Genomic DNA, 23,371 nt, shown 5'->3' with positions numbered 1-23,371 from the left:
TTCACTCATAGAGATATGACCGATTCGATGCGCAACGGAATCAAAAGGCGAGAGCCCCAACCCGGCCCCGAAACACATCAAATCAACTCAGCAAGACCATGAGTGTGAGAAGACATTGTGTCAGAATAAATAATTAAAATCGGAAAACTGCTTACGAGAATAAATAATTAAAATCACAATTAAAAATTTGGATGAACACACATTAAACAAAATTCACAGCTTTTCCCTTCCTTAAGCAGACAATGCTTTTCGACTGATCACCGTGTTCACAGGATGAAAATATCACAAAGTGTGTTAGGCTCTTAAATGGAGAGATTATTTGTATTGATGCATGCGTAAAAAAGACTAGAAATAAAAAATTAGGTATGGACATCACATAGTGATAGAATTTTCATGTAGTTTCCTTTCAAGAGTTTTTAATTGTGATTTTAATTATTTATTCTCGTGAACAGTTTTCTGATTTTAATTATTTATTCTGACAATGTCTTCTCACACTCATGGTCTTATTGAGTTGGTTTGATATGTTTCGGGGTCGGGTCGGGCTCTCGGCTTTTGATTCCGTTGCACGTCGAATCGGTCATATCTCTATGAGTGAAAGAATTCATTACATTATTTTATCAATTTATTTTATTTATTCGTTACATTTGGAGAGCATTGACTGGAAGCATTCTATGCAAAAGATTGAGGCAATCTCTTACTCTTTTAAATATATTGTAACAATGTAGAAGTTATTGAGCCTTGCAGCTATGGTTTTACTAAGTGAATTAATAAAATAAATGTAATTTCTACTTTCATAAAAGTTCTAACTGATGCTTGGTACATAAGCTTAAGTTTCTTCAGTATATTTGGTAAGCAGTGCTTAGTTCCTCTCTATCAGATGTCTTGGAAAAAAGGACAGGGAAAAGGAAGTGAATGATATTTGCTGACTGTCTTTTCTCTGAAAAAGAAAAAGTGAAAACTGTACAAGCAAGATTATTTATGTGAATTTTAAATATTTTGGACATACTTAACATATGCAAATTAAAAGTATTTTCCTATATAACCTAAACTTCTGGATTTTCAATGAAAAATTTCTGTCCACCCATGACTTCAGTTTGTGTTAAAACTTTTCATCACACCTTCAACTTCAGTTGGCAACTTAAGCTTTTAAAGCCCAAGTTAGTTATTGTTAGCTGCCTATAAAAATGCACACAGGAGTTGCTGTTCAGTGAAGAATATTTTATTTTCTATTTATTTTTCATAGTATCACTGCTTATCATGTGATGAACAAAAACATTTAACAATATATTTACAAGAACAAGATAAAAGAGTTCATTTTCAGAAAACAACTGAAGTTATTTGATATTATCGTAATCTCTCTTAATTAGATTAAGAAAAAAAAAAAAAAAAAAAAAAACTCTGACCGTGACAAAGAAAATGCAATACTTCTTAAATTTACATTATATAAATGGCTTTACATCACTGCTATTTTTATTTTTATTATTATTTTTTTTTTTTTAGGAGCATTAGCAACTGAGGCCATATTACTCCGGGGATATGTGGTGGTCATTCCCTGACCTTTCCGCATCCTCCGTATTTGGTGGTCACGGGCTCGAACCCCAGTCTAATCAAGAAGCGTGTGCTATGCACTGCTGCTCTTGCCCACCTGGCTACGGAGGCACCCATTACATCACTGCACTGTGATGATTAAAACAGTTGGTCTCTGAAACAGTATATCATAAGGAATTTAGCATTATGTATCATTATAGTTATTATATATTATTATTGTAATAATTATTTATATTAGTAAAATCTAATTGTAATTACTAATACTAAATTCACCAGCAAAAAAAACAACACAAAAAACTTTGTAATTCCCTCACTATCCAGTTGACCTTTGAAATTTTACAAGCTCTCAGCTTCAGCCACCCATGAAGGCAATATAGTACAGTAAACCCCCGCTATTCGCGGGGGTTACGTTCCTGAGAAATGCCGCGAATACCGAAAACGCGAATACTGAGTTATGGCTCCCATAGTAATAAAGGGGTTCCGTTCCAAAGTATGAAATATATAAGAAAAACTAGTCTAAAATTTTGTCTATGTATTATATGTACCTTCATAATATGACTATATACATAGACAGTACATAGTGAAATGCAAGCATATGGCATCGAAATGAAAATAAGAAACAATTTAATATTAAATGTAATATTTATTCGAAATTTCAAACAAATCTTTCAAACCAGCGTCTTTGCTAGCTAAAAAACCTATCCTGCCAGTGCTATCACCAGTTTCGCTAAAGCGTTGATAAGGAGTTTTGCGTTTTCACGAATGATGAGCGAATTTAACGGAATTTTATTTTGAGTTCGGTCTTCTATCCACAGATTTAAAGCTTTTTCCATTTTTTCTAATTTAACATCACGAGTTACAGAGCAAATTTTTGAAGGAATTAGCGCGTTTTCACGGACACTACGGCGGATTTTTTCTTCCGATTTTTTGATTGATCGTACTGTTGACTCATTGATTTTATGTTTTGCCACTGAGGAGATACTTTCACCATTAGAAATTTTGTCTAATAACTCAATTTTATTCGCTAATGTCATCACCTTCTTTGATCTTTTCAAATTTCCCTTGTTATTCGTAGCCATATTTTTGTATGGGTTAGAAAAACGTGTCCACAATAAAGTCACTTTCTTCCGTTAACACACTCGAAAAAGTCTGTTTTACACTGCAAAACGGTAGATTTATCACTTTTGTAAGCATATCAATTTATAAATTGATAAATTTATTCAATTTATAAGCATATAAATTAAAAGCAAACGACGAAACCTTCCATAACAAGCGCATAACACATATTGAACAAGGATTAGCGAGAAACATTCACGCTCGCGATTTTGTCACCCCTCTCCCCTCACCCACTGAGCGCTGTTTTGACCGGGAAAGATAATTTTAGCCACGGCCATGTTTTTTTTATGGCGGAAAATATTCACGGCGCTTTAAAATTTACATTTTTTAGGTTTCATTTTATAGTAAATCGGCGATCGCGAATACGCGAAACCGCGAATACAGATACCGCGAATAGCGGGGGTTTACTGTAATTAACAACTTATTCTAGTAATTAAGAACTCGCTGGATAAAACAAAACTTCATACAATCCAGTCTAAACTTCTTCACTCTTATAAATGATTCATTTTATCCTCATTCATTTTACTCTCTCCTTTCTGAGAGTCCACATGTTCGGAAAACTCCTTTCAGAAAGGATTAAAGGGCGATAATATCTAACTGTAATCTGGTAAGCTATTATGAGGTTGTCAGAAAATTGCTGGATACAGAAAATATCTTGAACATATATTTAGGCCCTAATAAGGCTTTTGATACATTCCCAAATGAAACTTTTTGTATAAATTTAAACAATTGTTGGAAGATACTACAGTGTATAAAGGAATATTAAATGATAGAAGGTAAAGGGTAGATATAAATGGCTATTGTATCCAGTGGACCATGGTTATGAAAGAGAGCCCACAAAGTCCAACTGGGTTCCTTATAGTTTGACGTTAATAATATCGATGAAAGCAGAACAAGATTGCTGTGTTGTAGATAGTAATTATTGTAACTTGTTCCATTCAGAAAAATATTAGATAAGTTTTTACAACAATGCTAAAACTAAGTTTTTATTATGATTACTATTATGATTGAGTTTGGCATACTTTCAGTATATATTTCAAAAATTTTTATGCATTTATTTGATTTACACTGTAATTCTATTTTACCTGAACAGATATCGATACAACTTTTGCCCTTTTCAAAATACTACTCAGCATGAATTAATTCCACGATGGAATGCATATCAAGGTGTTCTTGGGTAAGAATAAATTTGCTTTGTTAGATAAAACTAGAAAGATATATCTTTGAAAAAAAAAAAAAAATTACAGTAAAAAGGTTGAGGTCTTTTGGCATATAGTGCATTAAGCAGTTGTAAATATACAAAGGTTTTTTCTTAGATGCTGTGAGAAACGTTATAAAAACGTGTAGTTTTGTAAGGAACAGAAAAAGAAAGGCTGTATAATAATGAGAGAAGAAATACAGTTATATTTTATACTTAATAAAAATGCATGCATGCATACATAAAGTTTATAACCACTGGTTTTAAGAACTTTGAAACAAATTGTAGGGCAAACTAGCATGGCAGAGTGGTCAGTGCAGGATTGCAATAGATTGTTGAAAACGTGGTTTGAGCCCACATGTGGTCATGCTGGAGTATAAACGCAATATGTCTCTTTTCTACACCATACTCTGGTCCTAGTATTGAAGGATTTTCGAAATCTCCAGTGAATAAAGATGCTTGCTGAAGGCTACCTTATCACTTCTACTGGCTTAGCATATTCAAAGAATGTGAGAATATTTTGAATAAAATGAAACACTGACAGACTATTCTTTTCATTCATTTCATTTTACAAATTTTGCACAATTTCATGTGCTTGGCTAGTGCATGAAAATAGTCTCAGGGAGCATTTAGTGTGTATTAATTTTTTCAAAATCCTTCAACATTAAGAACACAGGGCAGTGTATTGCAGGAAGCAAACATTTATAATCTCTGCATTTACTTCCCTTTGACTTTATAATTCTTAAATATAATAATTAGAAAAGAAAAGTACTAAAATTAACTAAAAGAAAGTTAATTTTCTTTTAGTTAAGTTTTAGCTAAATTTATTAATTTTGGATAAGAATTGGTATGTATAATGAATAAAAAAAACAATGTAAATATGCACTACCAGTTATATCCAATGTGAAGTAGTAATTAAAAACTGTCCTCTTTCCCCACCCTGCACCTCCGTAGCTAGTTGGGCAGGAGCAGCTGTGCATAGCACACGCTTCTTGATTAGACCGGCGTTCGAGCCTGTGACCACCAAATACGGAGGATGCAGAAAGGTCAGGGAATGACCACTGCATATCCCCGGAGCAATATGGCCTCAGTTGCTAATGTTCCTAGAAACCAAATAACAAACAAACAAACCTCTCCCCACCCACCTCCAAAACTCTTCTGGTTATGGACCAAGGCAAAGCTTGTTAACCTTCTAAGGGGCATTTGGAAAGTTCATTGCCTGAGCATGAAAGGTTTATTTGAGGGGTCTAGTAACATGTTATGGCCCCCCTTTGGAGTACCCTTTAGCCACTGAAGCTGCAATGCGATGATTCCAGCTGTGAAGAAACATTTCTCTTAGACCCCCAGGAATGCATCCACTGCAGCAATGACATCACTGTCAGTGGGAAAATGGATACCAGCCAGGTATTTTTTTTTAAATTAGGAAACAGGTGAAAGTCCAACGGTGCTAAATATGGTTTAGATCCTGTGAATATGGAGGATAGTTCAAGATTTCAAAGTCATACTCATGTAGTGCAGTCATGGCAACAAGAGACTTTGAGAGCAGGGACAAGCCTCCTTTGCTGAATTTTCCTTAGCATTCATCTGTGATGTTTTCACACAAGTGCCTCACATGGTCTGCATAATATGCCCCTGTGACTAGTCTTTCTGAAGGTAGTCCACTTGCAATGCTCCATCAGCATCCCAACAACCTTTCCAGCAGAAGAATTGACTTGGCTTTCTTTGAAGGGGGAGAAGATCTGTGTTCCTACTGCTTGGATTTCTCTTTAATCTCTGGCTGAAAGTGGTGATCCACATTCCATCCATGGTTACAAACTTTGCAAGGAAATTTGCTGGTTTTTCTTGAAAATGATGCAAATATTCACTTGACTCTACAGCCCTTGTGCATTTTTGATCTGCTGTCAACAACTTTGAGACCCATCGTGCAGATTTATTTTTTTAAACTTTGTGTGTATCACATAATAACAGAAGTTATGTGGTACACACATTCAGCTGAGATACCCAAGACACTGGCAACATACTGAACTGCCACTTGTCAATTACTCATCGCTAGATCATACACGTTGTCAACAACTTCTGGAGTGATTGACGTTGCAGGTCTTCCATTGTATGGGTCATCTTCCAAGCTTTCCCTCCTGCATTTAAATTCTGCTTCCCACTTCTTAACCATGCAGTAGGAAGGGGCATCCTTCCCCAGTGTTGTTACCATATCTTCGTGAATTGCCTTTGGCATTAGTCCCTTTTTTCCCAAATATTGGATGGCTGCAAGATGACTGATTTTGTCCATCTCTTCTCATTTACACAGCTTTGTTGACTTTAGGACCTATAATTAAAAACAGATGTTATTGAAACTCCATGAAACTTTGGTGGGTTACTATACATTAAGTATAGAAATTTTTACCACTGTGCCACAAACTTTTCAAATCCCCTCATTATAGTGGATGTGCTGAAAAGTCACTTTTGATTTTTGGAATAAAGGCAAGAAATAGTTTAAACTGCAATTTTTAATACATTTCTTTATTTTGATACTATATTATATACAAGAACAAAAATATATTTAGTAATAGTAGTCCTGTTAAAAAAAAACAAACAAACAAAGATTTTGCTTATTTTACTCCCAGCCCATCACATGCAATCATCTTTCCATTGATGCTCTTTTTCAATTCAAGCATAATCATGTTTTTATAATGGTTTGTTTTGTAATGACCATCAAGGTCAATAAATAAAAATTTTCAGTATTAGTTTACGTGCATTTTGCTTTTTCTCTCAGTCAGCTTTACATGTCCTCCATGACAATTTACTACTTCATTTTGCAACTTGTCACTCATCCAGAGAGAGAGAGATTTGTGTTTGGAGACCGGGATAAATACTTAAAAGTTCTCTTCAGTTTAGCTGTAGTTAGCTGATAGAAGGATTAGAGTATCTTTTTAAGTTATTCTGGTTTTTAAGTCCACACAACATAAGGATAGAGCTTTGAATGTACACACACACACGCATGCACACAACACGTGCACATAAAACACACACACACACGCATGCACACAACACGTGCACATAAAACACACACACACACGCATGCACACAACACGTGCACATAAAACACACACACACACACACACACACACACACACACACACACACACACACACACACACACACACACACACACACACACACACACACACACACACACAAGAAAAATATCATGTTAGCTATCTTATATGTGAACTTGAACACTGACACCAAAATTTTCCAGTAATACCAACCAAACAGTTTTTAAGTAATATGTAATCTCCAAAATGTCAAGTACTCAGTGAGTTCTGAAATTTAGCCTTGTATAATTGACATATTTGATTACTGATAGTTGTATAACTCTTTTAAAGATGTTTTATATTTCATATAATTATCTTTGTCGTTACTATGATGGGCATAATGAGCACTGAATATTTTCAAAAGTTTTTAATTTATTAGTCTTATTATATGAAGATAATTAGATTTATTTATTTTTATCAATTTCTCAACATAACTAAACTGATTAATCGTTTTTAAACTTGAACAAAATGTCATTAACTATGGGATGGATAATTGAGTTCTTTATGAAAGAATTATATTTGCTCATTTAATTTTAACTATATATGAAAGTTATTTTTAAATAATTAAACTATTTTCTATTAGCGTCTGGGATCATTGGCAGATAGAGAACAATAAGTTTGTTGCAATGGTATTTGCCTATGGTGATTTGTGCAGTAACACAGAAAGAACCATTCAGGTAATTCATAGTTAAATATTTTACTTCCCCAATTTGATAGCAGTATTGTTGGAGAATATATTTTTTCTTTTTTTTAAATATTTGATTCCCCAGTTTGATATAATAATGGGTTTCAAAATATTTTTATATTGATTTTTTTTCTTTTTTTGAAATGTGGTTATGCAAAAGCACAATTTTTATTTTAACTGATTTAATGTACATGGAAGAAGATACTCTGATATTTTCAAAAAGCAAATTAGAAGTGCTGCATACTTTTTATAAAAATGTGTACCAAAACCTGTTCAATAGAGTTAGAAGTTTTTAATGTTATATTTATGAATTTAATTTGGCTTTGGTATGTCCTGTATGGAGATGTAATTGAAACTGTTGGAAAGATTCTATTCTCTGTCACTGCCACAGCTAAGTGGTCCAAATGTGAGGGTAAAAAGTACACACATTTGAGAAACCATGGTTCAAGCCCATGTATTATTTTGTCGCCTGATGTAGCCGAGTGGTCAAGTGTGAGAGTGCACAAACATGTGCTTGAATGGACTGTGGTGCAAACTGCATGACTGCTAAATACACAAATACAATCAATAGAGTTATTGTTTATATTTGATGTTGATTAACTGTAAACTCTTCTGTGTGGTCATAAAATATTTAACAGATGTAACTTTTCCTTTGGTGGAATGAAATGGCTTAGGAACAGTGACTTGAAAAACATATGATTGCTATCAATTATTAGTTGATTGGTGGTTACTTGATGCATCAACTACTTTGGCCATATTGTGCTAGGTCATATGTTATACCATTTTGTACAATTTATTATGTTTGTACAATTGTGTGTTATCCGGTTAATTTGCATATTGTTTGAGCTAAAAAATCCAGAATAACTCACAGGGAGAAACCCTGAAATTGGCTAACTGCATCCCTGAGTATATGCCCCTTTAAATTTTCTTGTCTCCAATGGAATTTTAAGTGACACTTCTCTAAACAAACAAAAAGTGGCAAACTTATCATACTGTCACAAAGGAAACTAACAAATTAAAAGTTAAAATTGAACACCTCTCATCATATAACTATTCGAACAGAATTGATTCTAAGTAATTACAAAAAGAGGTTCAGAGGTTCAACAATCCTGCACAATTATGACAAAATTTCAGACTTACTTTGGAATTTTTTTTTTTTTTTTCAAGTTATACAAGAATACTTCCACTCTGCAGCTATACACCTACAGTATTGTAAGTTTCTGTGTACAAACAGTAGTTTGCAACTTCTAACTGTATTGTTAATATTCTTTGGGCTTGTTGTTTCCTGCTGCTTGAATGTGGGTTTGTAACTAAACTGCAAGACATAACTGTATGTGTATAAATCAATAATTAAGTAGTTTTTAAATTTATACTTGATAGTATAATTGAAATCATTGTCACTAGGTAACATTAAACTGTGGTTCCAAAGAAGAATTGACGAATGTGTCTGAACCTCAAAAGTGTCAGTACACTGCCAACTTTTCAACTCCTGTGATCTGCCACAAAGATGCAATGTTGGTATATCCATGGTTACCTTCAGATATCAGACAACAGTGGGATATTTTAGAAACTGAACTGCAAGATGGGGACATCACTACAAAGGTAAACAGCAGATTCAAAGAATCTATGTAATGATCAATAATTTTAAGCCTTGGTTATCAAAAAAAAAAAATTATAATGAAAGCAAACATATTTTCTTTATGAAATTTTAATAGCTTATTATTATAATTATGTTATACAGTGAAAGGATATTGAAATAGCACCACCTATTCTAATAAGCAAATTTCATGGACTAACTTGATGTTAGATAGATGGGCCTAATTCAACATTCTTTCAATTTTGAAAGCATCCAAAAATTAAGTTTGCTTTCATTATATTTTTATTTTTTTTTTGATATTTAGATATCTTTTTAAATTGTAATGTATTTAAATAAGGGGAGGGCAATTTAATGTTGGTTTTTACTGAGGTTTAACTTTGATAAATACAGGATACTGCATTAATGTGGTAATGTTCCCAGAATAACATACCATTTGAATGGTATCGAAATCAAGGTAGTGGAGAATGAAAAACACGTAGGGATAATTGTAGTCTCTAATATGTAATTCTCGGACTAGTGCAGACAGGCTGACAAGACAGGATGCTGTCAATGACATACAGGAATTTTGTCAGCAAGGACAAGGGGCTGATTATCGCATTATATAAGGTAGTGGTTAGACTGTACCTTGAGTATAGTAGGGTCTCAAGGTATGCAAACACAGAGCATATGACCCCACTCATACATAACTGACCTCTGATTTATACTTCTGTTTATGACTCGTAGGTATAGCTTGTCATGTTTTATGATAGCAATTGAAGATGGTGAAAGGGTAGGGGAAGGAATGGAAAGGGGAAGGTTGACATCATAACAGATGTACAGTATGTTTTTTATTCTGACAAGTAAGAATTTTATACTTGAGCTAGTTATACCTTATGAATTAATAAGGACAATAATGTGTGTCTTTAGCCTAAACTAATCTCTCTAAAGGCACACCCCTTTATGTGGATGGAGTTGCTTTGACTGTATTTTAATAATACAATAGTAGTAGTAGTAGTGGGGTGGCGCCTCCATGGCCAGGTGGGAAGGAGCAGCAGTGCATAGCACACGCTTCTTGATTAGACCGGGGTTCGAGCCCGTGACCACCAAATACGGAGGATGCGGAAAGGTCAGGGAATGATCACCGCATATCCTCGGAGCAATATGGCCTTAGTTGCTAATGCTCCTAAAAATCAAATAACAAACAAAAGTAGTGGGGCATGTGATACAAGAAAGCAAATGTGTGTATGAGCTTATGCAGCATCAGCCAAAAAAAAAAAAAAAAATTTACAAAACAATTCTCTCTAAATGTTTGTCCAGTTCCTCCTTAAATTTATTTAACCTATCAACTTCCACAACAGATGGAAGTTTGTTCCAGCAATTAACCACCTGCTGGCTAAAGGCAAATTTCCTCACATCTATTCTACATCTGTCTTTTCTTAATTTGAATTTATGCCCCCTTGGGTTCTTAGTCTGAGCAAGTGGAGGTATCCCATCAGCATTGAGCCTGCTCAAACCATTGAATGCCTTATACACCTCAATCAGATCACCTCGCAGGTGCCTAGTCTCCAGCCACTGCAATTTGCAGAACTTAAGCCTCTCTTGGTAAGAGGACCCCTTCATTCCCCTCACCAATCTTGTTGCCCTTCTCTGTACATGCTCAAGCAAATCTACATCCTTCCTAAAAGGAGGCCTCCAGACCTGTACACAGTACTCAAGGCATGGCCTGACCATTGCCTTATACAGAGGGACAATTGGTATACATGCAAGTATACATGCATGTATACCAATCTCCTACTCTTAATGTCATTGGTGCCGTGTGCTCTTAAATGTATAGATAACCAGAAGGTTATCAATAAACATAATAAACTGTAAACTTTTCTTGGTGATACTTTTTTTTTCTCTAAGTAGGCCGCATCAGGTGTACTTTTTGGAAATTACAAAAGAATGGTATAAGTGGAATTTTATGAAACTGTAGTAGTAGCATAGAGAATATACTAATATTGCTTTAAAATAATGATTTTGAAACTTTATGGACTTAAACATTCCCATTTTAGTTTTAAGTTTTGTGCTTTCAAAGTTTTTAGTTTTGCAGACCTCCAAGCTTAATAAAATTATTGTTGTGATTTTTCCTTTCTTTCAAATATCCATAAGAAATTTTTGGATGTATCTGTATACTTGTTATATTCCTAAACAATTTATAAGATTGCTTAGTTTAATTGCTTGTTACTAGTAAAAGATATTTTTGTTATTCATTAAAATGATTTTGAACAGAAATGAATGACCCGCATTCATTTGGGATGCCAAAGGTGTTATTCGTGTGATTAACACCTTTGCTATCCCAAGACATGGTGGTCATCACCTGAGACCACTCTTGAATTTTTTTGGTAGAGGTACCAAATGTTTCCATTCCACATTGAGATGTTTATGATGCATTGAAATAGATTCAGTTTCAATACATCATAAACACATTAGTTTATCAACCTACATGATTTTCACAGTATTGATTGCAAATTTTTACCTTGCTTTGTTGTGCTCCATTCTATTCATGTTCACAATGTTTCTTGAATGGTGTGCAACCATTCTAACATGAAAAACCACAACAATATTCTCCATACTGTGCTCAAAGCCTTTGATCAATTTAAGGCCCATTTACACCTTATCGAGAACAGAAATAATAATGTGTTTAACAAATACTCCAGGCCCATTTGTCACTAATAATGTGTTGTTTCACAATGTTATGTATTCAGCAGAATACATGTTATGGTATTTAGTACAAGTTCACTCCTATGAGTGTGCAGATACCATTTATTTCATATTAATGGGCTATGACAATCAAGCAATTGTTTCACAGAGATTACATTATAATAATAGAAGATATGCAGGGTTCTATGAACTGCACTGACTGTAATGATTTATATATATATATATATATATATATATAAAAAAAACCTGGTCAAATTTGACCCACCCACACCATATATTTAAAAAAAAAAATATATATATATATATATATATAATTAAATCTCTTCTTGTTCATTAAACAGTCAAGTAAACAGTACTATCACACTTGAAAAAGTTTAGAACTTCTGCAGAAAAGAAAAAATTGAAAGGGGAGAGGGAGATGTGATTGAAGTAGATAAGGCTCTGAGGGGATTAGTAAAATGAAATGAATGAGGGAGGAATATTGTCACTGGCTAACAAGGTGCAAATATAAAATCTTAGGGATAACAACAGACTACACCTTATGAAGTAAGGTGTAGTCTGTTGTTATGAAGTATATTTTTGGGTGGTGTGCTGTGGAACACTGGAATAAGTTGCTTGCAAAGGAGAGCTGAGGCAGAGAATCTGGCAAAATTTAAGGAAGAACTGGATAGCAACTTTTTTGATTATGGGAATAATATGAAAGAGGTTTTTTGGCAGATGCAGAGTAAGTCTTCTTCCTTGAACCTTTTGCCATTTTAATAGAAAGGATGCATCAGTGCATAAAATAATTTGCTATATTACATTAAGAAAAATAAAAATATTGAGCACCATTAAATATTTTGTTGAAGTACCAAATTTTTTTACTGTACTGCTATTGATGTGCTAATTAGATACATGGGTGGTTCAAGTTGACCCAGATTTAATTTTTTTACAAGAAGTATATGATCATACTATCACATCTTTTTAAAGATATTTTGCTCTACACCGATACATTTATTCTATTCTCAGTAAAGTCAGTGATGTAGATATAGAAAAATGTGTGAATAAACATAACCACTTAAGGACACTACATGCAAGTTATTCATCTGTTTGAAATATCTGCTCTTCCAGATGCTGTTTCATTAGCTTGAACAAGTTAAAATCATTAGAGGCAGTCTGTATTCATTACAAGAATATATCTCCCAGTTCAAACCAGATCTGAGGAAACAGCAATGCATTATTTCCACACTTAGAGCATTTTATGTACACTTTACATGCAGTATCATGTACTACAATACACCTCTTTTCCAGAATCTTTCTCAATGCAATGTTCAATAATTGGCCACTGCACTTGTTCTTCATCTATTTGAAATTTCTGTCCTTCCAGACCCTTTCATCAATCCAAACAAGTGAAAAAACTCATTCAGGGCCAATTGCAGGCTGTAAGAAGTATGGCTCATGACTATTTTGCAGCATTTTTCTCCAGTCATATACACTTATACATGATAGGATCTCTTTGCTATACGATACATGTAACCTCCATAGAATTTTTTTTTTTTTTGTTCTGTTTTACCAGAAATTTGATAATACAGTGCTGTTCTTTTATACTTAGATGGAACAGCACTATATTATCAGTGCCATCTTAAATTGCATCTACTGCAGACACTTAAGAGCACAATCACATGGAAAGAAGCAAAAGTAATATTATTGCAACTTGCCATGAAAATGGTTTTGTCATAGTAGTATTGGCATTTTAAAAAAATAATGTCCAATTCAATCTTTGATTCATTCTCATAAGGTGTAATTTTTTATTATATTTTGCCTAGGGTTATAAGAATAGTCTTAACAAAATTTTTGAGAAAGCTGGCTTCCAGAGGCCCCACTTGCCACTTTTTGTTACCAATACCACACTTCCTGCCACAACCCAGGAGAGTATAATAGCATTAGCTGATGATCCTTTTTCTGATTTGTCACAGTGTAACAGGGTAAGAAATAACGAATTCTTAGGTTACATATTATAATATTTAGCAGATTTAGCAATAATACATTATTTATTGAAAAATTTTGTTCTATTGACTTAATAAGAAATTCCATTTCTTATCAAGTTAGTTTCCATGTTATAGCAAATGGATAAATTCTCAGTCACACTTTTTTTTAGTTAATACAATTATATAAATGTGAAATAAATCATTCCTGATTTACCCCCCCCCCCCATTCTTATTGCATACATTTCTTATGACATTGGAAATTTGTTTGTGGGTGATTTGGATAAATATTTTGAAAATTAGGTGCATATAATTTAGTTGGGCATTTAAGATTTTTGATCAGTACTTTATAACCTTCCCTAATAAACATTATATAACTTTTTTGCATCCTGACAGTTATCTCCACTGCTTTCAAGCTTCAGAAGTCTGGAATCTGATTGAGATTTACAAGACACTGAGAAGGGATAGTACAATGGATGTAGGTGAAAATTTCAGGTTATTAAATGACACTAGAACTGGGAAATATTTCAAACTAAGAGGATGGGTTGTAGGAATTTTTCCTTTAGGCAGGGAGTTGTTAATCATTGGAATAGGTTGTTCCCATGGGTAGTTTGGGGAAATTAAAAGGCCAGGAAAAGAGTTATTGCACTGTATGACTAATATTAATCACTCCTATTTTGCATATTATGACTTAATACATGCAATGAGAAAAGTTTTTAATGTATCACTAGTTGGTGTATGAGGTATAAACCAAAAGTTTCGCAACTGGTTTCTGGGCTATAAGGATAAACAGCATATTCAAAGAATCCTTGTAATGATCAGTAATTTTAAGTCTTGGTTTACATTTCTAGTTTGGTTGGTTATAATGATTATAGCTATTATTTTATTTTCTTTATGCAGTTTTAATAGCTTATTATTATAATTATGTTATACGATGAAAGGACACCTATTCTAATGAGCAAGTGGACTTGTACCGCCAGAGTTTGTAAACTTTTAGCTGACACATAGCTTTACATGTAGTCTAGTAAGATGGTGGACATTAATGAGCAGTGAATTTGCATCAAATTTTGTTATAAACTTAGAAAAACAGCTTTTAAGACTTATGAAATGCTTAAGCATTTGATGATGCTATGGATTGGATAGAACACAAACTTTTCAATGATATACGTGTTTTGGAGGTGGCCAAACTTCAGTTGAGAATTTTGAGCCGTCAGGTTGTCCATTGTCTAGTTGGACTGATGAAATGTTGAAAAGGTTAAAGTCATGCATGAGAACCAACTGCATGCGATTAATGATATTTGTGACATTCTAGACTTATTGTATGGTATGTGGTGACAAATTTTAACTGAAAATTTAAACAAGGTGGATTTCTGCAAAATATGTGCCCTGTTTTGCTCAACAATAAACAGAAATGGATTTCAGCATATAGGGACTTGCAAGCACAGACAGGAATGGACAGAAACTTCCTTTCCATAGCCATAACAGAGGATGAAAGCTGGTTTTATGGTTATGACCCAGAAACAAAGCAGCAGTCCTTCAAGTGGAAAAGTCCATCTTCAAGTCCCAAAAAATAAGCCGGGTCAAATCAAATGTCAGAGACATGCTGATTGTTTTCTTCGACAATGGTGGAATTTTTTTATTAGAAGTTCCTTTTGCCAAGCCAAATTGTAAATCACCAGTTCAACATTAGGGTCCTAAGGTGTTTGAGGATGTCAGGAGAAAACACCAAAACAAATAGTGCACTCAGGATTTGTTTATGCATCTTGACAATGCACCAATCCAGTGTTGTTGGTTTGGAAGTTATTGCCCCAGTCTGGAAACCTTTGCCCCACACCTTGTACATTCTATCACAAATTTTGGTTATATCTATTCAGAATTGTTCATATCAAAATAGTTTTAATTTTTATTGTAAAAACACTTTGTGAGTATTTTAGAACACTGAAGTTTAGTGGCAAAAATTGATTCTTTTATTTTTGTATTCACCTGTGAAATCTTCACTTCTTAACAGCTAATTAATCTTTAATTCTCTTTTAGAGTTCATAATGAGAAATTTTTACCATTTTATTTTACAGGCCTATAAAGACTTGAAGCAGGAAATCGATGATTTAAGAAAGGAACTGGAATCACTGAAATTGTTACTTGATCTCAATATAGGAAAGGATAAAAATCAGAAATGATATGTCCAGTTAACCTACATTTTCTTTATAGTGATTGGTACAGTTTTAGCTCTGAAAATGGCTTGAGTGAAGTACATATAATATCATTTCAGCCGTAAGCAAATTGCTGTTAATTATTGAGAATAGTTGGTGTGTGACAGGTATTAATTTTTTTTAAAGTTTTTTTTTTTTATAGACAATGTATTTTTATTAGATGAAAAAAAAAGGACCACTATTCAAGATTCACTTTTTATTACTATCATAAGACAGCAAAACAAAAAGATTTAGGGTTTAATATGTTAGATCTCGTTTGTGCACATAACTAGACACACAAAGGTAGTGCCTAAACTGCATACATTGTTATAAATCATTTTTCCTTGACATTAAATGAATCCAGAAATTAAAGTGAATCCAAAATTTATCTTGCTAACCATGGTTAATTCCATTTTAAAGATTGTAATAATATATATATCTGCTCTGATAATTCTTATCCCAACCACCCAAACTCCTCATATTGATCTCCTTTAGCTTAAAATCTTTACTCCATTCTATCCAATTCATGTGCTGCCTTCAAACATCCTGCAATTCTCTTTCTGAACTTTTATTTTTATAGGTGATCTGATTGAAGTGTATAAAGCCTTGAGCTTGCTCAGTGCTGATGAATTCTTCCTCTTGCTCAGAATAATCACCTGAGAGGGCAAAATTCAAATTGAGGAAAGACAGTTGTAGGATAGATGTGCGAAAATTTGCCTTTAGCCAGCGGGTGGTTGATTGCTGGAACAAACTTCCATTTGTCGTTGTAGAAGTTGATAGCTTAAATAGATTCAAGGCAGAACTAGACAAACGAGTGGATGGGTGAAATGAGAAGGGTGTGTGTGGTTTTTTTTTTTTTTTGATGCTATATAAGCTTGCTTTCTTGCATCATGTGCCTTTGCTAATGCTAAAGTATGTATACCCTTTCTTTAACTCTTATTTTCTTCATTCTAAGTTAACGTGAAATCACTTGAAGACTGTGTTCTACTTAAATGCACCATGTCACATTGATACTTGTTTTCTCCTCATTACATGTTCACCATATACAAGTTACAGTGAATTTCTGTGGGTGTTGTTGGCAGCAAAAACTGGTTATGCTTTCCAATTCAGTGTTTGTCCAAGTTTCTACCATCACAACTATATACTATATTTTTATTGACATAATAACAAATATATGGGAGTAATTTTTGTATTCACCTAAGGTTATGTGAAATATTCACTTAACAATATTAGAAGCAACTGGAATTTTACTAAGAGGAATGTCATACTTTTCTGAAACACTCCTGTAAACACATGAAATTTAACTCGCCCTTCAAGTCAGCTTTTAAAAATTTGGCAAATATAAAAAATTCATCAATAATGCACCTTTGGCTAGGACTGCAATATCACTCATGGGCCATAAGAATATTTGCACTTCAAAAGTCATCTCATCCAATCAAACAGTAAACTTGACATTTTTCAGTTCTGAAATCATTGTTTGTCAAACATCACTGCCATCCCATCAGTATGACATTGCACTGGCTTAGTTTATAATATAAAGGCATTAGGGTTGTATGTAGGGTTTTTTTTTTTTTTTTTCTATCAGGATCCATCCTTGGTCTTTTATCTTAGACTTCCCTGCATTCATTAATGAATGTTTTTTTTCACATAACACACACTAGTGTATTATTAATGAAATATGACTAACTCATTCAGTTTTATTTTTAGCCACTGTTATAGCTGTTTTTGTGCCATGACTTGCATTTACATTATATTAATCAGTCAGCTTGTCTACTGATAAATATATGCTCTTTTCTAGATGTGTTATACATTATTTTTCCATTAACATAATTTAAAAACTTGTGTGGTCGATTTAGTTTCCCATTGAATCAGTGTGTTAATATTCATGGGGGTTACCATAGTGTAATTCTGTGTGCCATAATTGTGTTAAAATGTTAAAGCATGTACTGTTATATCCCTATAAAGAAATGATGCTTATGTATAATTGCTTAATTTCAAACATATGAGATGTGGCAGTAAAGTTCCTGGACTGGTGCAATTAAAAAAAAAAACACCAAGTTGGAGCTCAAAAATGGTTTTATTTTTATTCAAGATAATCACCACCTGACTGAATGCATTTATATACCATTCTAAAAGTTTCTGAAAAGAGTCGGCAAAGCATCCAAAGAGAGGATGTTCAGTTCTTTGTCCTCAACATCTTGAAATCTAAGGAATTCCTTGAGCAGCATGGTGTGTAGGTGAACTGTGTTGTTTGAAGAATTTTGAAATTCTGTATGCTATAATTGTGGCAATTTTATGAAAGCACCCTTTACACCTTCAACACAACAACACTTTATATCACACAATAAGGATTGGGTTTGAAGAGAATATTGGAACACTGCAGTGGCCAGCCCAGACCTTAACTCAAGTGAACATCTTTGGGATGAATTGGAATGCAGAGTTAGGACAAGGCCAAAACAGCTCCCTCTTCATTAGGGGAAGCCCATAAATATTTTAAAGGAGTAAAGCACAATAATACCATTAATTAATATATAACAATATAGTTTTTTGAATAAATGTTTTTTGGTTATAACTATAAGTGCCCCATGCCTTGGTAAGATAGTATAGATTTAGCTAAAAAGATGGACATAATTATGATTATTGAACAATTACAATGGAAAATCAATGTGCATCTGCTTTATAATTGAAAGCTGAGCAAACTTGTGAGAATGGATTTTACTGCTTCTGTGGTAGCATTTGTTTCTTAAAATCAAATTTTGTTTTATTTTGGGCTTCTCATTATTAGCATGGGAGAAAAATTACTTCACATTTATTTTATATGGAATCCTTTGTTTATCAAATTTCTATTCTTGTTTCTCAGTACCTTTCCACACCATCTTCTATGTGTGGATGTCAGCCATTTATTTCTGATTTGCATATTGTTCTGTATAAAGTTTTCTTCATGTATGTTTAGTTTTGGGGGTGTCATTCTCTCACACACATCACTCAAATTGAGGTAAAATTTATTCATATATTTTTTTTTTTTTTTTTTTTTTGTGATTTAAGTGCCTAACTGGACAAAATTACAAACAAGAAACGATAAACACTTAAGTTTCTGGACTTGGCTTTGGTCTAGGAATATATGAAGTTCAAAGCAAAGAAGACCTGTTTTTGTCAAAGAAAAATAAATCAAGATCTCAACTGTGTTCCAGAAGTAAGGAACAGAAAAGTATTATGCAAACAGAAAGTATAACAAAATAGTACTGTATAAAGAACTGCAAGCCTGAGCAAGTCTGTTTCAAAATTCAACCTAAACTCACAATGAAAAGTTTCACTAATGCTGAATGTCGTGTCTATATTTTTCGGTTAAGTTAAACCTCATTTAAATAACAATCCATGAAGTAACATTTTAAATTCACGTGTACTTATTGTTTATTTCTGAATACCTGTCAGTATTTCATTCTGTTAAATTTTAATTATGTGAGTTTATAGGTAACTATCCAGCTGACCTGAATTTTTCCCATTAGTATCAACTACCACATAATACACAGACTGGTTTGTGTTCGCAAGCTGATTTGTATATCATATAGGCTAAAAAACAGGGAAGCCCTACTCTACCCAAGATTGGCTAACTTAAAAAAAAAGTTCGGACAGAAGAGGCCATGAAGAATTCCTCCAATATTAAATGGGAGATCCAGCCCCCCTCCCATGACAGTATTAGTGATGAAACCACTATACTGTCTTAGAAAACAATAAATAGGCTGAACTCCTTTGCAAGACCAATTGGGAACAAGGTTCATCACTTGCTGAAACCTGTCAGTGTTTGTTTTTCCTATACTTGGCAGATGCCTTAATAGATGCTTTCAAGAGAGAGAGATCTGGTGATCTTACCAGAAGGATGGATTCTGCAGTGAGTCAATTTTTAATAAGTAATGAATTAATCATTTTTAAGATTTATTATAAATAAACACAAGATTTTAAATACATTTATATACACATAAGCAAGAAATTTGCTTATTAGGTTTTCTTTTCAGGAGAAGCTGATTCCTTTTTTCCAGATAACCTTAATGGCTGACGGAAGGCTTCATATAATCGTTGTGCCTGAAAATAAAGAAAGTTAATGTTGTGATATACATTTAAAGCTAGCCATGAAATAATTCCATTTGTGAATTAGTAAATAGAAGTTAAAACTGTGCTTTAAGAACTAATAGAATTTTTCTGTCAAATTTTATCAAGTATGTGGTGGGTGAAAAGGGGGTTTATTATTATGTATTATAGTAATTTATTTCATATTTCAGAATTAATTTGGAATTATTTATTGATTACTACATGCAGTAGTGGACATACAACCAAATAGTTCAGATATCTGGTCTTGATGGTTTAGAATGTTTTACCTCTTTTCAGTCTACAAAACCAGTATAAAAAGTAAAATGCAAAGATTCTGTATGCAAATGGAGTAGGTTGCAAATGTTTTTTTTAAAGCACCTACTGCCATTTTATTTATGGTGTGTTAGTGCATACCAAAACAGCCACAGGAAAAAATAAAATGTGTTTGTGTGTACACACACACACATACATTTCATCTCACACATTTTACACCTTGTCTGCCATTATCTACAATAAAATGCAAAGTTCGTGTACAAAACATGTTGCTTCAGTTTATTGTTGTCCACGAGCACATGTTGCACATTTTGATTGTTATATATTTTGTGTATAGAAATTTATATACAGTTCCTATATTTATGTATTCTTATTACCTGTACTACAGACAATTAAGTACAAAAAAAAAAAAAAAAAAAAAAAAAAGATTTTTTGTTTAAAAATGTCAAGTAATAAAAAAAAAAATTCTGGCAAAACTGGTTTCTGACATGGATTAGACTTTTGCAACTTCAAAAGAAATTGAATTTGATGAGCCATTACAGATTGCTAGGCAGGCAACCTTAAAAACCAGCCCAATACAAGAAAATACCCCATTGAAAAATTAGCCATCAAAAATGAAACAGCTTGTCTATATATGTCTTATTTCAATAAACTTTGGGTTTTAATGTTATTTATATCACAGCATAATAAGTGTTGATAAGAAAAGTCTGAAAATGGAATACATCCTGATAACTTATAGCCTTTGTGGAACCTTTCCTTGACAGTTATATGAAAATGTGCATAATATAATGTGCATTTCTATTAGTGCTGATTTTCAGAACATATATAGCAGGATGTGCTATAATTAAAAATCTTTATAACATGCTGAAATGGCTAGTTAAACAGCTAATGGAGAAAAGTTTCTCACAATTAACACTATAAAGCCAGAAGTCAAAATCAAAGTTTCAGCTAAATTTTCATTAATATTCAATTTTAAATTGTAAAATACACTGTCCTCCAACAGGTACTGAAATATACCAAGTTAAGAAAACTATGGATCATTCCAATGGTCATGGCAGCACTAGTTCTTAGAGATATACACTGAGTGATCATTGAATTATGACCACCCTTATGAAAAGTGAATGCAACCCATTGACCACGAGGCACAAAAGTGCGCAGTTAGTCGACCTACGTAGCATAGTAAAATTCTGAGCGTGATGGGTAAAAGGAAAGATTTATCGGACTTTGATAAAGGACAGATTGTGGGAGCTCAGTGAGCTGGTGCCTCTATTTCCCAAACAGCTGAACTGGTGGGGTGTTCGAGAACCACCGTTGTTAAAGTGTACCAGGACTGGCGTCAAAATGGTCAAACAACAATCTGACAGCAAAACTACAAAGGTCAGTGAAAGGTTGATGTTAGAGGTGAGCGCTGGGTCTGATGACTCGTACAGGCAAACAGGTGCAGCACTGTTCAATAGTTGACTACCCAATACAACATGGGCCAACCCAGAACAATATCTGGCATGACCATGCGTCACACATGGGCTACACCAGCAGCCGACCCCTACGGCATCCTCTCCTAACCAAGGTTCATTGCCGCAAAGAGCATGCAAGTTGGATATCAGAAGACTGGAAGGTGTGCTAGTCAGATGAGTCATTATTTACTCTACACCGTGGATGGCTGTGTACGGATTTGGCATCAACAACATGAGGCTCTTGATCCATCATGCATGGTATCAAAAGTGCAGGCCGGTAGAGGCGGTTGTATCGGGCATGTTTCACTGGCAGGAACTTGGACCCCTGGTGCATGTGGAACAACATATCAGTGGTCTCTGCTATTGCAAACTGCGTACACCCAGCTATGTTACACTTTTTCCCGAATAGCGATGGTGTCTTCCAAGATGACAATGCGCCGAGCCATCAGGCACTTGTGGGACACTATGGAAAGGCATATCAGGCATCTGGATACATCAATTGACATCTTGTTGAATCAATGCCACGTCAGATAGCTGCTGTACTGAGGGCAAAAGGAGACCTTACAAAGTATTAGGTAGGTGGTCATAATTCAGTGATCACTTAGTGTATATACAATATATGGCTAAAAATATTTAGCCATATATTGTATGCAACTATTCCCCTTCTGCAACCATTGTTCATTTCACCCTCCACCCCAGTTGCACTTGTATTAACTCAGACATACCAATACAAATCTTGTGGATCTACTTGTGTAATTGCAGTTGGTTTAATTTTAGTATAGGTCATGTATTGAACTTGCTTTCAATGTAGGATGGTGGCTGAATGTTACATTAGCTACCTTTCTGTGCATATAACTAACTTGTCTGGGTCTCCCAAACTCCACTTTTGCAGATGTTATTCTGCAATGAGTAAGCCTAACAGCATTACCACCAATGTGAAATGGCATTTGGAGTAGTGTTATAACACCTGCAACCATTCAGCAGGTGTTATGGAGTGATAACTCTTACCATACACTGTTTTATGGAAATTGCCCAGAAAGTAATAATTTCTGTTGGAGTGTATTGCCTCTAGTGAATTTTGGTGGAGTCAGTCTGGTGGTATGGAGCTGTTTTAGCTGGTCCATTAGTAGTAGTGTCTGAAACTTAAGTGACCTACTTGGAATTTCTGGACTTACACTATGATAGTACACTGAGTGGACAGAAATCGTGGGATACCTACGTAGTAACGGGTAGACCTGCCTTTCTCCCAGATAAGGGCAGTCACACAGTGAGGAACTGAGTCCACTAGTTCACAAAAGCGTTCCACGGGTATTTCCATCCACGCTTACTGCACGCTGTCCATACTTCCGTCGCATTCCTGGATGGAGAATCCAAAGCTCGCACAGATCTTTCCACAGCATCCCAAAGATGTTCCACAGGTTGTTCGATGAACGGGAAGGCCATTCCATGGTGGTAAAATCTGTGATATGTTCTAGTCACCATGGCTC

At 34.2% G+C, this 23,371-nt stretch overlaps 2 protein-coding genes across 3 annotated transcripts in view; one reads left to right on the top strand and one right to left on the bottom strand.

Moving 5' to 3' along the window:
- Window positions 1-20,653, top strand: part of LOC150084067 (N-acetylglucosamine-1-phosphotransferase subunit gamma-like) — a 34,606-nt gene extending 13,953 nt beyond the window's left edge. Inside the window, exons 5-10 of one of the 2 annotated variants that reach the window (XM_090375014.1) lie at window positions 3,758-3,841; window positions 7,538-7,631; window positions 9,044-9,241; window positions 13,724-13,882; window positions 15,955-16,130; window positions 20,085-20,653. In XM_090375014.1, coding sequence (XP_090231140.1) covers window positions 3,758-3,841; window positions 7,538-7,631; window positions 9,044-9,241; window positions 13,724-13,882; window positions 15,955-16,059 — 640 coding nt within the window. In that variant the 3' untranslated portion in view covers window positions 16,060-16,130; window positions 20,085-20,653. The remainder of the gene's footprint in view (window positions 1-3,757; window positions 3,842-7,537; window positions 7,632-9,043; window positions 9,242-13,723; window positions 13,883-15,954; window positions 16,131-20,084) is intronic. The other variant, XM_090375015.1, reaches the window with a different exon arrangement.
- Window positions 20,068-23,371, bottom strand: part of Ercc1 (DNA excision repair protein Ercc1) — a 38,292-nt gene continuing 34,988 nt past the window's right edge. Inside the window, exon 10 of the mRNA XM_090375012.1 lies at window positions 20,068-20,151. Coding sequence (XP_090231138.1) covers window positions 20,068-20,151 — 84 coding nt within the window. The remainder of the gene's footprint in view (window positions 20,152-23,371) is intronic.

The sequence above is a fragment of the Mastigoproctus giganteus genome, chromosome 6 (genome assembly GCF_048544385.1).
Source record: "Mastigoproctus giganteus isolate SK-2022 chromosome 6, ASM4854438v1, whole genome shotgun sequence".
In the NCBI taxonomy this organism is placed as follows: Eukaryota; Metazoa; Arthropoda; class Arachnida; order Uropygi; family Thelyphonidae; genus Mastigoproctus; species Mastigoproctus giganteus.
This window is presented reverse-complemented; position numbering and strand designations above follow the sequence as displayed.